Here is a 20953-nt window from a genome sequence, read left to right on the forward strand (position 1 = left end):
TGTATTTTGAATGTTGAATATGTATGTCTACATGCCTTGTTCTCTTTCCAGCAGACTATAGTGATGCGTCTGTGTGTGTGGCAGAGTCATTGTGAGGTCAATTTGCCTCTGGGCGGTTGTTATTCGGGACGGCGGGTCTGATATAGGAAAATGTTCAAGATAATTTGTTTGAGACGAGTCTTACTTAAAATGAAATCTTGAATATATTACTTTGATTCAAGATGAAAAAGCCATTACCAAGGTGACATTTCCCAACGATTTTTTTTTTTTCAAACAACAGTCTGAAATCCCAAGCAAGTTGGAGTATATAAAGCATCTTGAGCGAAACTGTAACATTTGTAAGGCTTCAAGCAACCATAAAGATTTAATGGATTATCAAAATGGTTGCAAAAAGTAAATCAGATATCGATCATAAAAATGAAGCTCCATTTGGTGTTATTTGGCTTCAGTTGTTTTTTTTTTGCATTAACCCACATCTCTGAGCAGCTAATGAGAGTCTGTAGGGGGGAGATTGAAAATTGGAAAAATTGTAAAGGGAAGGCAGCTTTTTCATCAGCTTGAAAATTAGCTCTCTGACCCAGAACACTCAAAAAAATCATTTAATTAAAAAATATTTTATCACTTGCTGTGAATAAACACTATATCAACCTTCCAAGTAGTGTGTTGCTGTAGTATACAGAGCAAAATAAAGCTCACACCCTGGCCCTGCCCCTTGGGACTCAATTCAGGACTACTGCCCTTTTGAAGGCCTTCTCCCTGGAAGGCATGTGTTTTTGAGTTGTAACGCCTTGAATGTGAAGTGTGGCATTGCGTGCACATGGTCGTGACTCCTGTCCTGCTTGAATAGAGGTTACATTTGAGTAAGACAAGTGGATATCCCTCAGTGACTCATCAGCTCCCCAGCCCTGTCCTTACTTCCTTCCCTGCTCTTCCCCTCCCCACTGCAGAGAATCCTTACCAGTACATTCTTCCACACTTAACAACCCTCTGCAATTACAGCTAATCATTGCACCTTGTTCCCCCCCTTTGTAAGAGAAATGTGTGCAAACAATTGACAGCTCCACATAAACAACACTGATTAGGAAATACTTAATTCCTCTTACAGAAGACAGAAGCAGCTGAGATTTAGCTATTGTTGTTTGTTGTCTCTGTTCTCGTCTAGCTCTAAGTCTGGGCATTATAAAGGTTTACTTTGAGCTTGTATGTCAATCTCCGAGCTCAATCAAAATGCTGTTTGGCCTCAGCCCAATAGTTAGATTTGCTAAAGTCAGCTGAGGTGTTTCCATATGTGCTGTGTACGCAAGCAAGGCTTCGACCTTGGCATCATGCTGGCATGACTCTTTTTATCAGAGTTTTGTTTTCTCTCTGTCTACTGGGAGATACTATCCCTCCAAGGTTTCACACTTCCCATTATCATAACCTCCGCTTCTGGCCTCATCATACTACACCATCATGGGTTGTTAGATTTACCAGCAGAATCCAGTTTTTTGGGGGATGTTCAACAAGAAGCTGCCAGACTGTCAACTCCCCTGGGGGTGTTTGACCTCCCATTTTGGCTCCGAGTGCAGAAGTTCTGACACTTCTGTGTATAGCCATAACTGCTCAGAGAAAAGGCCTCCCCGAAGGGCCTTTGGACAACTGTCCACAGATGACAGGCTTTGGATGTGCTGACTGTAATCACGCTGAGAAACCAACCAGACAAAAAGGCATTTGCCGTTTTGGCTCACAGCATAAATGGGAGTGCTAAATTGCCGGACTTAGTGAGAAGACTGAAGCACACACTGTGCTACACCAGCCTAGAGGCTCAAGAAGCAAACATGAACCTGGGAGTTTACCAGGTAATTTCTAGGACATTAAGGTTCCCTGGAGCAGTGGCATCGCAGGGTTTCCCCAATGGGTCCCAGGAGCAACCCCTATTGTTGATGAGATGATTGACAACGAAGAGGAAGACATTTTTTAACACTAACATGTGTTATCAGGAACAGTTTTGACATTTTGAGAAAGTTGCTTATTAACCTTCTAGCAGATAATTACTTTGATAAATTGACACATCTCACAGCTTAGCACAAACACTGTATGGCTCTGCCATAAGGTAGCAAAACCCAGCGTCTCTCGAGGTCACTTGTTAACACAGTGTATCATGTAAGTTTAATCTATGTAAAACAAAGTGTAACAATTTTAGTTTTCCACTTTATGGTGGTAAAAGGCAACTGTACAAGAACATGACCTGCACAGAATACTGTCAGATAATGGCTTGATTATGATCTAAATCAGAAACGACTTGATCAAATGGTAAGTTAACGAGACTATACAACTGAACAAGCAAACTCAGTGCTAGACACACCTCGGTTGGTACCAAAAAAGTATTTAAGTTAAATACTGAGCCGTATTCATATTAAGCCATTTGAGAAGGTTTCCAAGAAACAGTCTTTACTGTACTGACAGCTCATTGCCACATCTAACATTTCACATGGTTTCAATTAGACTATTAAGTGGTAAAACCTTGCCAACACGGGCATCGCTTCATGCAGTCAGCTCTCCAATCCAACCAACTGGATTCTCCATACACACTGATGCAACAAAACCACATGATGTATTAATGACACAGCTGAAAGACCACATTACCAACCTCTACATGTGTCCATGTTTCCAGATGCCACAAAGTAACATGTTCAGGAGGACCCTCATCTGAGAAAGACATTTTCATGAATGTGGGAAGTAAATCAAATAGAAACCAATCAGGCAGAAAAGGCACATGCAGCCCTTCACCATAAAATAACTTCTGGAACACTCCATTTATCACCAATAGTTCAAATCTGCACTCAGAGGTGAACATGGCTAATAGCTTGAGAGTGAAGCAGGGCTTAGCTGACAAAGAGCATTCACCCTCTGTTAACCTTTTCCTGGAAAGAAAATGTCAGAAGAAGAGATGTTCATGTCCCCATCCGGCTGTCTTCACCTGTTAGCTGTGCCGGTCATCGCGATAAATTCTCTTCTACAGTCGGCTTAACATTGAGGTTCAAACATGTTTTAAAGGACGTGTGATTCAGTGATTATCTCCTTGTAATCCCACAAAACAAGGATTTTCATTTTGACTGCTGTTAAGACAAGTTTATTTTAGCTCTCAGCCTGGAATGGCCTTTTAATAAGACCATGTGCGATGTATTACTTCATAATCGCGTAGTTTCGGTTTATGATATTACAAGCCAGTAAAAATATGTCCTAAAGTTCTTGGACAGCGCACTGTTAGTACTTTTCAGCGTGATGTGTGTGTGTGGTATGTCAGAGTAGCAGGAAGAAGATGCCTTGCTGGCAGTTTGCTGATATATTTTTAAGTCTTATAATCGTCTTTAGTCGTACACTACCATTAAGCATTGGCACATTGGTCTGGTCTGGTGAGCCACCCATGCACACAGACACATTGGTATGTAGGGTGTGTTTGTTTAGTAGCAGGCCTTTCCCCATGTTGTGTGTAAGCTTCCTACTACGCCTATGCTACCTGCTGTGCAGCCGCTTTTGTTTGTCCGGCTTTTATGCATAGCTGGCATTTTATTGAGGATATCATCCCAGGGCCAGTCTGCCAAAGAGCTGAAAAGGCTGTTTTTGTTTCTGTTCAACATGTGCTGAAGTGGAACCAGCTGTCTCAATTCCATATCAAAGTCTACTGACGTATTTTCTTCTTCTCTTCTTTCTGGTTTCCTCTTACCTCACCCTCCAAAACAGTGTGTGTTTATCTGGTGGGAAGTTGTTAGGTTACGTTTGCGCTAGGCTTCAAAATTCCATTCCCGGTCTTTTGATTTGTTGTGCCACAGTACTGAGAGATTTACGCCCCTTTTGCTGATTTTTGTGTGGACTGAACTCATTATGTCAATGTGTGACCTGTTTCCTAAATACTCCAACCCTAGCTGACTCTCACCCTAATCTGAGCAGTGTAAATCAGTATGGAAGAGATAGCCTGGGTCAAAGAAGTGCACCGTGGGAAGAATCTAGTACTCCATGTTAACTATTTATCTTTAGGTACGATCAGTATGCTGGTGGATAGAAAAAAGATGTGTCGGTGAAATGAAAACAAATCACCTGCAGTCTTATCTCCTTTGCACGCACCTAATTTATTGTCTAAGCTTTCAGTCAAACAGGAATACCAAGCGCAGAGAACATTACACAATGGAGGAACAGCCATTATTCAATAACGCGCCTGCAGTGATCAAATATTTTTTTCAATAAACACATCTACATACATGCATACATTATTCAACCCTAATTGTCATCAGGCAGTCCGGCTTATGACAGGCAGTTACTGAAAGGCTTCTTCCAGTCTGCCGGGATGGACAGAATTTCACCCGCCACTTGGTAAAACCCTCGGTAAACAATGACAGACCAAGTCAAAAGTTGTGGCTGTTTAAAAAGAGAAATGGGCCGTGCGGATTGGAATCATCTTCTCTGTCTGAATGAATACATTAGATTAGATGTGTTTACAGACTGTCTCCCAATCAGCATTTACTCTGTCCGGAGGATTCTGTATTTTACAACTCTGGATCTTTTGCCAGCATCCCAGCGCTTACAATACCCGACACTGTGTCCCATTTGGAGTTGAACACTTTCCAACTGCAGCCGTAACCAAAATGGCAACAATCTGGATTTAAAAAAATAAATAACAAATCACAAATATTTAGGCACTTGTTGCTACTAACAACACTGCAAGAATCTCTCATCGTGGCAACCACTGCGCTGACTCACTCACATCCTAAAACGGGAAGAACTTTCCAGGCCAAAATGATCATGACTTAATTTTTTATTTTATTTTTTGTCTGGCTTTAAAGTTTGGATGACAGTGATGGAGTTGGCAGCAGTTCTAATGTATGGCCTATCCTCAAACTAATTATATAGGTTGGGGGTGAATTGGTGGAATAAGAGGAGTAGAAAGAGTATAGTAGAAAAGAGAAGTTCTAAAAAAAGAGAGAGCAGCAAGAAATGGAGGCCTTTAAATCTTTAAAGCCTGTAGCTGTTGGACAAGCCAAACACCAGAGCCAAAACTGCTCAATGTTTTGGGGAAAATGCTCACAGGCCTCAAACATATGGGAGACAGTGTGGTTGAAAACACATGTGAATGATTCACCTTTCAGTTTGGGATAATGTATTCGGAGTTCAGTCTCTTTCCATCCAACAGACGGACCATTGAGATCATGTAAACGCCTTTGGTGCCAGATGAAAAGTCATGGAAGAGACAGGCCATTGCTCCGATTGGAGCTCCCCTACTGGGTCAGTCGAAAGGGGTCAAGCTAGAATGTGCTTTTCTGCTTAGACATTTGCATGTTTGTCAGATCCATTTAACGTTCTCTGGGAACTCGTCAGCAGATTAGAAAAGCGCTCTCCGCGGGGTGTAACTGCTCGCTGAGTGAAAGTTTTGGTTTTGAATTTACCCGTCCATCAACACCTGTGTAAGATCGGCCCGGGCTTTTCCAGCGGGGCTATTTTCTCAACATACAGGAAGGAGATGAACTCACACCACTTCGCCTTCTCACTTCCCTCCATTGCCAGCTGCAATGATGTTTGTCCGCACACTGCTCTGCTCTCTGATAAGCGGAATGTGTTCAAGCCAAGACCAGCTGCTTTCCCAATTTAGCTTCAATATTTCAACAGCAGTTCTCTTGTTTTGGAGGAGTTTGTTTCAGTGGTTTGTAGTGGATCTTCTCCTCTTTTTGAATCTTGGCTGAAAAACGGCTTCATACCCCTGATATCTTACGATAACAATGAATGTCCTAGAAGTATACCAGGTCTCTGGGAGAGGTCAGTATGTTGTCACAGTGAGGTGAAATGAGGTTAATATGTGTTGTTGGGAGTAAAACCAGACCCAGAATAATTATATTCCCAAGTCCTCCTTTAGTCCTGTCTGGACCCATCGTAACTAATCAGGGAACCCCAGCATCACTTCCATGCATCTGGAAGCCAAAAAAGATTTGATTAGATCTTGGCCCAGTTTTTTCCAGATGATCATGATTTATGACAGTTTAAAACTTGGCCATTATCTCTGAGCTGTGGAGTCTATAAGCTCAAATCCAATTGTAGTGGAGTAACACACTGTAGTCTGAAGTGCTGCTAAAATGGAATATGTGTGCATTGGGTTGTACTAAGAGTTATACTAAGAGCCTCTCATGCTCTGGCAGCCCAAACGTAGGTTTAAACAGATGACTGTAGTCAGCAGCACTGTGTCATCCCTCTTAACTCAAACAGACATAACTGAGTATTGGAACAGAATGGATGTTTCCCCTTTGTATGGGAAGTCTCTGTGGAAGCAATTATGTTTAGCCGGTTATGAAATATTTATTTCTCTTTTTATTCTGTCATTTTGAACTATCCACTTTCTTATACCCTTGTGTTTTAGATCTGCTTCTCATTAGATACCAGAGCTCGTTAGCTTTCAGGCCTATATCCCGTTGAAGTCACAGTTTACCATTAGACTTGATATAGTCCAGAGATGACAGCATTGACTACACTCTGCTAGACTAAATATAAGTCCACCAGTGTTGTTGATTCCCTCAACTCCGGGATGGGTGATACTTGAAGGCTAAATAGGCCATACAGTGGAACAGTGCAGCGTAAAGAGACAGAGCTCAGTCCAGCTCCAGATCCTTGTGGCATGAAAGGAATCCTCTGTTGGGCCTGGTTGCAGGACCACCCCCCCCTCCCCTCCTCCTCTGTGAGAGACCATCGTTTTACTGGTCTGCCCTCTGCAGACATTGCGACCTTTCATCTGCCAGAGGAAGGGCAGCTGCTCTTATCTGCTCAGTGGGAGTTTCAAGGGAGAGCAGAGAATGGAAATGCAGTGGCAATGATGTTGAGATCAGAATATTTGACAGTAGTGTTTGAACCTCTTCCTTCATATGCTCCTTAATTGTCCACTTTTTTTTGACAATCAAGTAATTGCTTGAGAAACTTCTCAAATGTGAGAATTGTCTCCTATTATTTTTTTTTAATTACAAATGTCTGGACTCTGGGTCTGGTGTTGTTAGTCAGAGAAAACCAAGTGATTTGTAAATTAAAACGTATGCACTGTATGTCAAGGGTAATTAATCGAACATTGGTACATTGTCGCTAGAATTTTATAACTAGGAAAGTTCAAAGAAAAAATTTTCTGCTAATAGAAATACTTGTACACAATGGACTTAACTTGATATTTCTGACATACATGAATGCAGCGTTCTTTCATTCACAGTTGAATTATTCAAGCTTCAGGGGCCAGTAAAATCGGTCTCATCTATTCATTTATGAAGTCGGGAATGTTCAGATACACATGCTTAGGTCATTAATCTGTTCAGGACCTGGTGTCTACCGCAATCGATTTTATTAACGTGCACTGGCTGTTTGTAAAAAGATTACGACCTCAGTGATGAAAAGCACAGCCTCATGATTGAATTAAAGCATCTTAAGCTGCTGTTTAACAAGTCGCTTCAATCCCAGAGGTCCCTTGTTGTACCGTACATCTCCATATTTCCTCCGTGGCATCGATAACATCCTTTTCTCTGTCATCACTGTGTGCCTTACAGACGGTGGACATCCATAAAGAGAAGGTGGCCAGGCGGGAGATCGGGATCCTGACCACTAACAAGAACACGGCGAGGACCCACAAGATCATAGCGCCGGCTAATATGGAGCGGCCGGTCAGGTACATCAGGAAACCCATTGACTACAATGTACTGGACGATGTCGGACATGGCGTTAAGGTGAGCAGAGTTTATTTTCTATTATTCCTGATTCCTACGTTTTTATCAGCGATAGATAGATAGATAGATAGATAGATAGATAGATAGATAGATAGATAGATAGATAGATAGATAGATAGATAGATAGATAGATAGATAGATGCTTTAGATCAGATTTCACCACAGTTAGTTTATCTTATCTCTGTTGGCTCTATCTTGGTCTGCTATATCTAATTTTCTCTCCCCCCTCCTCCTCTTGCCAGAGGTAATTCCTATCTCACTTCTTCTCTTCTCTCTCCCACTGTGCCTCATTTTTTGGCTCACACTCCCATCTCTTGTGCCTTCTCTTTCATCTTCTGAAAGCACCCTGTTCTGACCCTACAGGAATATGTTTCAGTGTGGGTTGGGTTGGAGGGTTGGTGGGTGGGGGCTTTGAGATGAACTGAAAAAAGGGATTACATCATTCAGCTTTCAGTGAACAGCTCTATTCTTAGAGCGTTGTGAAAATGGCGAGGGGAGACACATTTGTGAGAATGTTTTTTAAAGGCACTTAGGCCCAGACCGCCCTCGTAATCACGTTCTCCAGTTTCTCTAAACCTTTGAAGAGGAATTATGTTGTTACAATTAGATTTTTGGTTTATTCTCACATCAATACTATCTCAAAGGCGGGCATGGAGCTGATTTTCATGTCATAAACTCTGCAGAGTAGAGACTCGGATGATCAAAGTGTGACATGTTAACTATCTCTGTGCCATTAGGGCTAGCTTAAGGGGTCACTGGGTCGTCCTGACAGTCCTGGTAATGACATCATTCCCTGATGGCTGCAGGCATGTTTTTGCGACCTCCATCATGCCCCCACTTTTGCCCATCAATCAACCAACCAATTGCAGCTTCCACACAGATTGGATTAGAGGCCTTTCAGTACTGTCCCGTAGTGTTACCGTCAATGATGTGGCAAGATAAAAGCCATTGTGTCACCCACACTATACCCTAGGGAATGCATTGGACCTTTCCATCATGATGGCCAATGGCAAAGACTTTCATTCTGGTGTGTTTCTCACAACAGGGACCAGGTCTTTGCCAATCATTGTGAACATTTTGTAAATGTTTTAACACAAAAAAATAATATTTCTAATTTGTCGAGGTTCACTGCAGAAAAACGATTCCACTAAATTGTAGAGGCAGAAGCTGTCACTCAAAGAATAAAAGGAAATTGTAAACCTGGTCTGTCCAAAGTTCCTAAATCCTTCATCCAACAGCACCTTTAACATATTTAAAATTGTAACAATCATTCAATGCTTATAATAGTTTTGGTTATTTTTTATCAGTTTGTTGTGGGACCGCTTTCACTCTGTTTGTACTTCTGAACGTTTTTATTTTGCATTGTTTAGTTTGACTCTATGTCATTGCAAATGAGGCTCACCGATGAATGATCTCACGAGTATAAATAAAGTTTGTTTGACTGTTTGATTGACCTTTTAAGCTAATAACACGTTGTATCTCTTACATGTGCTGTAATTATTTCTTGAGGACCGGTGCACTTAATGGAGGACCATAAATAATTGTAGCATTTAACAGCACATAAAATCACAACTTGTGTTTGTGTAGTGGTTAAACAAAAGAGATACACATAAGTTACAGAAAATCGAGGTACTGGTAAGCAGATTTAGGAACTTTGGGTAGAGATAATTGACTCCCGGGTTTAGCTCCATAGTTGGTGCTTAGACCTCTAACTCCCAGCAAGAAAGTGATTGAGGGTATTTTTACATAAAACTAAAACTTTTGCTTTAATCATAATCATATCACTCCCAAGTTTTTTAATAACGATTTATTATTTCTGTTTATAGTATGGTTAAAAACTATGGTTTCAAAACAATCCCACCTCATCTCAATTTAAAAAAAAAACTGATGTGATCGGAAGCTCAAATACAGCTGCTTAATTGACTCTAGGGTTAGATTGTTTGGACTTCGAATCAACAGATAATTTAAATTATCCCAGTAGGGACCATGTGAATCTTCCACAGTTCGTAAGGAGTTGCTTTTGGACTCACTACATCCTTACAGCATCACATTACTGAAACCATTGTGCTTCACAGCTGCTTTGAGAGTGTTTGATGCATCTATTTTAAGAACATCACATATTACTCTGGGCTTAATCTCAGTGGATTTTCTCCTTTTTTATAAATATCTTGGATATATGCCGCATTTTGTTAGTGAATGTGAAGGGAAACACACACACAGACACACACACTAACGCTCCCGCTGCAGTCATACATCAATCTCCTCCTCTCATCTATGCTTGTCACAAGCCAAAGAGCCGATCAATACTCACCATCAATACTCCATATTAATTCATATAGTATCCTGTTCTGATGCCAGGCTTGTGTAGAATATCTATAGCCATGGTTTACTTACTGACCAGAATCAATACTTAAATGGGAGTTTAAATCACTTTCTATTGCCTCCAGTTAACCGTGAAAATCACTGCATTTGCCCTGACTGTTTGCACTGGCCTAAATGTTCAATTTGTTTTACGGCCTCACTCAGGGTTATAATTAAATACCAAAGCATGATCAGAGAGACAGCATGTAGAGCTGACATACATTATTGGTAATAAGCTGTTTTCTATTGAGAGATAATAGGAAGTGAAATTTGTCAATTTCTCTGAACGCAGCAGTGTCTTATCAATAACAAGTAGAATTTCCTAGCTGACACATCTGGATTTCCCTGTATCTTAAGGCAGACTGACGGGCACATGATGCTTTTTAGCTTTAATACGAAAGATGAGATTTGATCTTCCATTCATCTGATGTGTAATCTAGTCAGCTGGGCCTTTAGAGATCCAGGAAAGATGATGTCAGGTGTAGTTAGATAGCAGTCCTTTTGATCTGTTGTGTCAGTTATTAGTTTACAAGATTAGTTTGAAAGGAGAGGCAGTTTTTTTTTGGTGGGGATTTTGATATTTTTCCTGCTCAAATCTACAATATGTCAGGACATATTTGTCATCTTGTATGGACTATATTTTTAGCCTGAGAGTCTACCCTATATTCTTCATACTTGACCTCACTAATCGCTCAATTCTGACAGCCTGCAATTCCCCGGATTTTGGGCTTGATAATGCCCTTAACCTGAACCTGTCTGTCCATGCAACTTGGACGTTACTAAAGCATTTGCACACTGACAGTCTGATTTGTGCATAGACCGAGAAACCGAGATACAGCATTCGCCAGGAAAGATAAGGGAAGGCAGTAGTAGGTCTTGGCGTGTCTAGCATGACCCAGATTGTAAATTGAATCTGGTCTTGCTCTGATAACACGGGGAGGGTGAAATTTGAATGTGAAATGTACCATTCACATCCCGTCAACTGAAGGTGTTTTCTTGTTTTTTTTTAAAGAGGCAGAGATCACTTTTGGACTGACCTCTGCCGAGAATTTGCTATTTCTCTTGTGGAACTTGTGATGCTACATTGCTTTCTGCACAAGGCCACTGGGGAAAGCTGCATTATAGATGAGCCACTTGACTCTGCAGATGTCAAACTGAAGATCAAGCCCACAACTCTATGTTCTGCTATATTTTTTTTCTCTTAAACATCAGCCCAATCTACTACAACATCATTATTTTTGTAACTGCCTCCAGTAATGTGATAATCATGTGCAATTATTTGAGTATATGTACCAAATATGAATCAAATAAACAAACATGTGCTCGGTGGACTTAAACTATATATTTGTGAGAGAGCTTTTACATGTGCAAAAAGGTCAATTCTTTACTGTGTCAAACACTATAACCTTTTGTTTCACTTGGGCACAATAGCAGTGCCACCAGATCCCTGTGATTTCCTTCCAGTCAGACTGTGGCACTGGGTGTGGCACTGTAGAGAGCAACAGTCAGGAGCCACAGTGTTTCCCTCTGCTCCTATGTCTCCTAACGGCTGATCTACCAAGGTCTTGTTAAATGTTTACCTAGTGTAAATATGAAGTCATTTTTCTCCTGCTCGCTTCGCCTGTACTTTGACTTCCACTGATCTGTTTAGACACGGCCGTTTTGACATGCCCTTTTTCTCTCTCTCTGTCTCTCTCTCTCTCTCTCTCTTCTGTGTTTTTTTTCTTCCTTCGCTCACATAAGTGGTTAAAAGCCAAGGTAAGTCTGGTTTGTCACATGACCCATTTTACCTTAATGTATTATTGATAGATCCCTCCAACTCCCTTTCACAGCAAACCCCTAGACATGTGGTAATTGTTGTCATTTCCCTCGTTATACCCATTAACCGGCTTGTACTGTAGTCCCCTCAGCCCAGATTACAGGCTCTGTTACCCCCTCCTTGTCAGTTTACCAATGTTGTCTTCTACTTTACATGTTGTGTAGTTGTCCATAAATGTTCCGTAGTTCCCCAGTATGATCCTTATACGCTCCCCAGACAAAACAAACAATAGTGTGGAGTTTTTGCAATACTGCACCTCCAGATGTTGCCAAAGTCAAAGCTTTATTTATCTATTCTTTATTTAGATACGAGTGTTTTGCAAGGCATTTTGTTGAAACAACAAGGTTTCTAACCTGCAATCAGCTGCAAACACCATCTGACCTAAATACAAACTGGAATGGCATTACGTAACATTCCAACTATTACCATCTGAAATACTGTACACACGTGTGTTGTTGATGAGTGTTCATCTGGGAAGCCTATAACATAGGATTTGTGTCACACACAAGTAGCAATCATCCACGATTGGTCTGTTGAAATAACTATTTTTTTTCCCTCTTCCAAACACAGCAACATGGAAACAATCAGGCAATTAGAGGAGGAACGATATCGAGGACCAATCCGCCGACGCAGAAGCCACCCAGCCCTCCCATGTCAGGGCGTGGCACGCTCGGGTGAGATTTACATTTCAGTCACCGTGAAAGAAGGATTAGACATCTGATTATCAACCAGTGAATGAAATGCGGGGGAAATAAAGCATGCAGCTACAGCGCTTGCCATGCTTATTTTTTATTTATTTTTACTTCATTGTATGTATTAATGCTTTTTTGGGCATTTGTACTTTTCTAAATATATACATGTGTTCTTATTCTTAAGACTAACACGAAAAATCACTGTAAATGAACACTAACCACGGAGCTTACAAGATGCTTTGGAACATTATTTTTTTAACTTAACTGGGGTTGTGATGGCCGTGGTTTTTTGGTTTTGGCTCATATACACACCCAAAATGACACATGTGATGTTATTGAAGCCACAGAAAAGACATGTTGGAAAGAAAATACTTGTATCTGTCAGTGAGAGACAGCGCCCACACCCTGACGAACCCTGTCGGCGCCTGATGCACAGCAGCAGTCTGCGACACTAATCAGATATTATGTCCAAGGGTAAACTGTTGATGTACTCACATACAGCCTGTAGCGTCCAGCTGGGTAAACTGACAGGATTTACAACGCTCTAGTGAACACTGCGTCATAGTTTTGATACTAGGATTTGCACTGAATCATGATCACTCCCTTTCTAAAATCACCATCATTTTCCTTTCAGTTATTTATACATTTTTTACCCTTTCCCGCTGCAGACGCAACACACCCTACAAGACCCTGGAGCCGGTGAAGCCGCCCACGGTGCCCAACGACTACATGACCAGCCCCGCCCGAATAGGCAGCCAGCACAGCCAGCAGCACAGCCCCGGGCGCACCGCCTCACTCAACCAGAGGCAACGCACACACAGGTACATAAGAAAAAAGGACGTTAATAATCCACTACTTAAGTAGTCGATGACCTTTTAAGTCATTTATCAGACACAAATGCTAAACATTCACTGGTTCCAGCTTTTCAAATGTGAGATTTATTTTGTTGTGAATTAAATAGCTTTGGGTTTTGGAAACTGCAACTTCAGACAAATGAACATTTGAATGGTTCCGTCATGGGCTAAAATCAAATCTGGTGTATTTATATAACCAACAACTCGCCCAAAAAGTCAGTAAAGTAGAAAAATCTAGGGTGTATTGCTTTTCCAAAACAGACCGGCAGTGGGTGCAGCAAGTGTCAAGTAGACGTGGTAGTAGAATTACAACAAACAGTATACTTCCAAGAAGTACATTGATATACTATTAATAGACAATAACAGAATGGCTTTACATTCTACAGCCAAGGGAGTAACAATATCACGACACAGATAATACGGAGTCTGTAATAATATCAAACTGTTGCCCCCTGATGATACAATTAAGTTTGAGATATAATCTTTCACCACAAACTTTATGGATAAAAAGTCTGATGTTTCAACATTTTAATCAACTTTGCACAACTTTTAATGGACAGCAAAACAGGAAAATGCATACACACACGCACACACATTATTTTGGATAAGTATGAGTGGAATTAGTGTTCTAGTGACTAACTGTGTACACCCATGTCTCACTAATGAGAGAAAAGCATCTCTCCAAAAGAACCCGTTCCCCTCTATGATGTCAGGTATTTCTAATCCGTTCGTTTAGTTCAGCAGCTTAAAACACTTTTCACACCTCTCTCCCTCCTCTCCTGCTGCCGTAGCTCTAGCATTTATCTGACAAGGCTTGACGGGTTTTCTTACGGCGACCTGAATCTCTCTGATATTAATAACTGTAAAAGCCTCTCTGATATAAAGCTGTTTAAAAAAAGAACTCTTAAGTCAACTGCAGCTTTCAAGGATTGTTACCCAGAAGCCTCGGTGCTGAGAAAGCCGGCGACGCTTTCATCAAATTTGAGTTACGAGTGAGCGAAGTCGCCTCATTAGCTGGAAAGCCTGTTGTGCTGACGGTGATGCTCATAAATAATACACAACTTTTACCTCCTTACCCTTCGCCAAATTTCTCTTTCTTTGCTCGAGCACGTTTCCACAAAGCAGTCACTCACAAGTTCCACAGTTCTGCTGCTGCTTTATCAATTCCAACCAAACTTTTTTTTTTTGCAATTATCTCCTTCACATGCTTAATTAAAGGTGGAGTCGGTAATTCAAGAGAATATTTTTTATCAACACCAGTGAGTATCTCCTCACAATCTGCTACCTGGCTGTACTGTGTGTGCGATCAAAATAATCCATTGTTCATACACAGCCTCGGCTCTGTAAACGGGAATGATGCTAGGTACGGTGGGCCCCCTTTGTTTACATACCCTTAATTTACATACCTGTTTACAGAGCCTAGGCCGTGTGTTAACACTGGATGTTTTTCTCAGCGCACACACAGTACTAGCAGGTATGGTGAGGAGATATTCGAGGATTTTGACAAAAAGTGATTTTGACAACAAGCATTCTCCAGAATCGCTGACTCCGAAGCAGCCCTCATGTCCCTTTAACAAACTGCTGTCTCCCTCAGAGTCCGGCTGCACACACCCTGCTAATATCGCTGTGGCATCGCTATTCGATTACACAGAAGCTTGAAGTCGGCCTGTGCTTATTCAGCTCATCCATCTCCGCTATCCTCAATTGAGGTCTAAATCCAATATGTAGGCATCTGCTGTTTGTTCCCTGTTATAACCTAATATCTTCCCATGGGACAAGATTACAATGTCATATACAGGTATCATTGTTTTAGGAACATATGTGTTAGTCCTGGTCATTTGGCCCCAGGATTCCTGCTTCCAAACGGAACAGGGTGCATTTAAGTTGCCTATGAATCTGTGAAGGTAGAATAGCTCTACTGAAATGTTTTAAATTAGGCAGCATAGCAGCAGAACGTCAGAGGTAAATATATATTCTATAAATATTGGATTATATTGATAGTTTTGCACGTTTCAACCAGAAAAATAAAGATCACTGTATAAGTAAATCGAAAATAACCTCAAAATATTTAGCAAGTCGAGTTTGATTTGGGTAAAACTGGAGAGACAGGGGGGCGCCTTTAGCTCAGTCGGTAAGGCGTCCCCCTCCCGGGCCGGGCCCAGCAGCAGACCCGGGTTCGATTCCCGCCCGCGGTCGTTCTCTGCATATCACTCCCCTCTCTGCCCCATTTCACCTCTGTCTCTCTGCACTATCAATAAAGCATAAAAATGCCCAAAAAATATCTTTAAAAAAAAAAAAACTGGAGAGACAGAGCTGCTGTTATTTATTTAACAGTGAGCATTTTATAAACAATAAGAAAGGATGGGGAGGGCAGAGGCTTTGGTGAGAGATAACTGGGTTAGCGAAGGAGCGTGTAAATTACTGTTGGGATTAGAATAAATAAATCCACCACAACATGCGGATGTGGGGGTGAAGTACTGCGTTCTCTTCAAAAGACGCATGGCACGGTATTGTTTAGCCTTTATCCCCCATAGACACTACAGTCCCACTGCCACCAACACACACCACTTCAGAGGGGCAACCCACCCCAGGGCACGACTGACATGGATCAGAGTGGAGGGGGGAAGAGGGGGTTAGATAGATATATATGGGGGGAGGTGTGTGAGCGTTCTGGGGTTCACACACAGGGGTGGAAGGAGAGATGTGGGGGTGAGGAAGACGAATGGGGAATCACTTTACAGGCAATGGAGAGATGAGAGGAAGAGGTCGAAGGGATGGTTATTGGTGAGGGGTGAGAGATAGGCAGAAGGATCAGTAGGAAAAGCAGGGATGAAAGAGGCAGAAAGAGGAGAGGTGGAGGGTGGGAGGGGCTGAAGCTGATATGAGGATCAAGGCCAGACCCCAGAGAGAGAAAGTGAGAGCAGGGAGGGGGGGATTTAGTCAGTCAGGCTATTGATGTACGAGCCCCGGGGTCAAACACAGGCCGAAACAGCGCTTATAAAGGCTATAGTGCTGACATACATACTACATGCACAGGTCCTTTATCCTCAAAAGGCTAGGGCTGGGCAATGTTCACTATATTAGAGGTATTAGACTGATGGATGTGATGGCCAAGCTTATTATTATTATTTTATTGTTTGTTATGTAAGTTACCTGGATGTGTCTGACGTGAATAAACTGAATCCCTCTAGTTTATTGCAGCCTTTTCATATGGGCATATTGGCAGATATGCAATTCACTTTGATATTACACTAAGAAAACTGGAAAATGTTAGGGATTTATTTTTGCTTGATACATGATTTCATTCAGAAGCTGAACATTCAATTTAAAATATTGAAACATCAAAAATGCAGATGGGAATTTGTCATGTGAAACGTGGAAAAAGGAATAGAAATTTAGTATAAAGTCACACCTCATATGAATTTCAGATGAAATAAATTATGAAATATGTCGTTTGGAACATATAAAACAGTTGGCTACAGTTTGGTACAGTAAATTGCACCTCAAATCCATGTGTGAACACTGTTCTCATGAAGCTGCCATGTTGTTATGTCTCCGTTAAAACATTATGCTTTGTTTGGCAAAGGCTCATATTATGTTTTAAATGTAACCTTTGATTCACCCCCAATTGCCATCAGCTGCCAGATGAAAGCAAAAACATAATATTAGATTAAATACACAGAGCGTGTGATAATCACCGTGAATTATTTAGAAGTGTCCCGGGGCAATCAAGAGATTCTGAAGCAAGATAATTTAGGAGGTTTGCTTAAGAAAAAGTACAGTAGAAAAATCTGTTATAACCCTCCTTGACTATATTCTAGTTTACTGTGTTACTCTGACTCTTCAATGGAGGGACTCAAGTCTAATAATGGGTGTGTCACTCTTCAGCTCAGCGTTAACAAACCGATCGACAGAAAATAATCAGAATGAGAGGAGATGTGGAAAATATGTACAGTCGGATGCTTGAGTAATTCAGACACAATTCAGGCCACTCAAAGTGCTTCACAGTGTCACGAAATACATCAAGATTAAAATACGTCAAGCAATGAATACACATTAGAAAAGTGAATTTAAAAATAAAATTGAAGGTTAATATTGCGTCTTCCTTTTAAATAGGACATAAACAGCAGAGTCCTTTATCTGCAATATTACCTGTTGTGTATTCTGTCAGGTCGGCCTGAATAAAAACAATGTCTTCTTTCTTTCTCTCTCTCTCTCTTTCTCTCTCTCTCTCTCTCTCTCTCTCTCTCTCTCTCTCTCTCTCCTGTCTCTCTCTCTCAGTGGAAGCAGTGGGGGAAGCAGCAGTCGGGAGAACAGCGGCAGCAGTGGTATTGGCATTCCCATCGCCGTGCCTACACCCTCCATCCCAAACTCAGGTGAGATTAATGCAGTGACAGTTACCCACAGGCCAGTCAGCATATTCAGTTTGCTGTTCCTCCAAATACTGGTTAAAAGGAATGTGTATCCTTATAAGAAAAATACCAAATATCTGCTATTTATATTACAACAAAAATCTGTTTTTGCACTCAAAACTCTTTCATATAAAGTCTGGTCTGTTTGACTTGTGTGACATGAGATTACACTCTTCAAACATTGACAGGTGATGATAAGAATACATGCCATGCTCTTTGCACAGTAGACACATAACTACAACAAAACACTACTGTAACCACTACGGCTATATGCTGCATACCTTAAGTCCAAAGTGAATAGCTGTACACAATATAGAAATTTAGAGCAACTAGCATTAGGGAAACAAGTTTATCTCTTTGAATATAACTTGACATATTTTTATCAATAGTAGGAATCACTTAACAAGGTGTAAATGTAACATGCTACTGTATTTGCAGATAGTGAATCTACGCTACATAAAGCCTATGTTTACCAGACAGGGATTATGGAGGCCCATTGTGTCCTAAGCACAGCTGATTCTCTATCCCACTGTGTAAATAGGCCAAGCTGCGTTCGGCCTGATGCTTTATAGTGGAACAGAGAGGCCCCACATGACACAGTGCACAAGCTACACATAGCACTGCATTACACCATGCACAATCCTTAGTTACTACAAAGATAGTACCAACTTCAGCCACTGATTTCAGCTCAACAAGAAACCTTTTAGATCTTTTCTTTTTTTATATATATACCTCACGAGGATGTGAGGATCAGGCTAGCAGCACTGAAGTAACCACAGCTCTCCCCTGGAAGCTGGTCGCCATGGAAACACTCAATTCATACCACAAAGAATTGTGTCTTAAGTGTGTGTGTGCGGCACTGTGCAAAGTCAAAGTGCTCCTCTGGGCCCACAGGGTTCCGGAGCTATAACGTGATGTGATGTTATGTAACAGCTGGAGTTGCAGGAGGGCTGACGCTGTTAACGGTTACTAATGTAAACACTCCTTTCAGTCCCGCCCATGTTCGCTCCCCCGGGGGCCCCTCCTCCTCCCCCACCCCCTCCTTCTCCTCCTCCTCCTCCTCCTCCCATGGCCGGGCTCGGCCCCCCACCACCTCCACCGCTGCCCCCCTCAGGTGGGACACACATAGGTGAGACTCACCGATCCCTGGAGCTGCTTCAATCGCCTCTGGTGCCCGGACGGTGGATAATCAGCACATTTGGGATTTTCTCTTGGTGGAGAGATGAACAAATCAGGGTGGTGTGCATGTTGATGGGGCGTCTCACCGTTTATTCACACTGTTTTACTATTCAATTCAATGACATTTCTCTGAATCCTCACTGGTGGTGGTGGTACTTCCTTATTCTGCAAAAATCTGCTATAATTGGCTAATAAAGAAGTCTCATGTTAGGCAACCCAAGGCCTGGCTCAAGTTAATTGTCTGCATACTCTCTAAAATTGCTGATTTAATGCACATTTGACCTTAACATAGACGGTAGCTTTAACTACCTGAATTTAAGAATGACATTAATGCCCTTGAAGCCGAAGGAATGGCAGAATGTGGGCAGACTTTACATAAAAAAATATAAAATATATATTCACCTTACGGACGATGAGACTTCTTTTGCAGCAGTGTTCATTGGAGTTATTTAATTCACTTTTTTTTTTACCAGAAGGGTGGTGTAACTTGTATTCATATTTGTGAATTGACTATGTTAGCTCTAAATGGCTGAAAAACATCCTGTTTGATTGCTATCAACTACTGTGTGTAAGTGCATTTGTACATTGGCTGATGCATCTGATCCACTGCTGTAATCTCCAAAACAAGATGGCTTCTTGAAACATGCACATATTTTCCTCAAAACATCCACACACACACTCTTGGCTATCATTACATCTGCTGGAGACAATATGGAGATGTTTGTTTGCTCTGAATCTTTACTTCCTCTGGTTCCACCCATCTCTATCTGAGAGCACGGCCTCTCTGGAGAGACAGTGTGTTATCCAGAAATGCCAACAGGAAATACTCTCTTTGACCCTTCTCCCTCCTCTTTATCTTTGTCTTTCTCACACACACACACACACACGCACGCACGCACGCACGCACGCACACACGCACGCACGCACACACACACAGCAGCAGCTACTATGTTCATATGGTTGAGCGTATTGAATGTAATAATGCTTTTGTCGGAAAGAATCATTCGATTTTTCTTAGACAGCCGGCGTAATGATACACTTGTTAACCGAATCACGAACCTTTGTGAATGGTGAAGTAGACCTTTTATAATCATCGTCTTTGAAAAGTGTGTGAAGTTGTTCTCGCTGCCAGTTCCTTTTGAAACCTGAAGGATCAGTCTGTTCTGTTGCTGCTCTCTGGTGCTTCCTCGCCAAATCTTTCCTTTGCTACATTTCTAGAAACACCCTATAGGTGCAAGATTTATTCTGATTACTTTTTTTGTACTCATCATGTTTCTTTTAACCTCTTGTGAAATACCTGTATGACAAACAGTATATCATTTAACAATCTGCGGGGCCTCCCCAGCTCATCTGCCTACTCTAATTGGTTATTGATTGTCTTTTCATGTGGTGTGTTGGGCTCTGATCAGTATTTAAAAATTCTCCTTTACGATCTTGATGATTCATATTTGGGTTCTTTTTTTCTTCCTCCTCTTCCCCTTTCCGTCTCCTCTATGTAACCCCCCCCCCCCCCCCTATTCCCTCTGTGGTCCTGCCTATCCTTCCCCTCTCTTCCTTGCCTATCTTTGGGTGCTTTCTTCTAGTGGTGGCCCCTGGGCCTGGTCTGGGCCCCGCTCCAATGTCCCAGTTTGGAACCATCTCGCGGCAGATTTCGCGGCACAACCCCTCCAACTCCTCTGTCTCTATGGTTTCGGCCACGGGCACCTACCGCCGGGCGCCCTCGGTCACTTCCCAGTTCTCCTTGCAGCAGCAGCAGCAACTACAGCAGCAACAGCAACTTCTACAGCAGCAACAACTACAACAGCAACAGCCTCATATTAACGGAGGCACTCCGGGCTACGGCCAGAACTCAAGTAAGGCCCTTCTGTCTCCAGTCTGATTCATAGATCCTGAACTGCCACTAAGGGCACAACAC

The 20953-nt window shown here is 41.8% G+C and overlaps 1 protein-coding gene across 5 annotated transcripts in view; it reads left to right on the forward strand.

Moving 5' to 3' along the window:
• abi1a (abl-interactor 1a) overlaps window positions 1–20953 on the forward strand; it is a 43884-nt gene that overhangs the window by 17466 nt on the left and 5465 nt on the right. For 2 of the 5 annotated variants that reach the window (XM_080050147.1, XM_080050148.1), the window contains exons 3-8: window positions 7545–7721; window positions 12472–12575; window positions 13262–13414; window positions 17729–17823; window positions 18851–18988; window positions 20622–20891. In XM_080050147.1, the coding sequence (XP_079906273.1) occupies window positions 7545–7721; window positions 12472–12575; window positions 13262–13414; window positions 17729–17823; window positions 18851–18988; window positions 20622–20891 (937 nt within the window). The remainder of the gene's footprint in view (window positions 1–7544; window positions 7722–12471; window positions 12576–13261; window positions 13415–17728; window positions 17824–18850; window positions 18989–20621; window positions 20892–20953) is intronic. The other 3 variants (XM_080050149.1, XM_080050150.1, XM_080050151.1) reach the window with 3 other exon arrangements.

Source organism: Ammodytes marinus (genome assembly GCF_949987685.1).
Source record: "Ammodytes marinus genome assembly, chromosome: 21".
In the NCBI taxonomy this organism is placed as follows: Eukaryota; Metazoa; Chordata; class Actinopteri; order Uranoscopiformes; family Ammodytidae; genus Ammodytes; species Ammodytes marinus.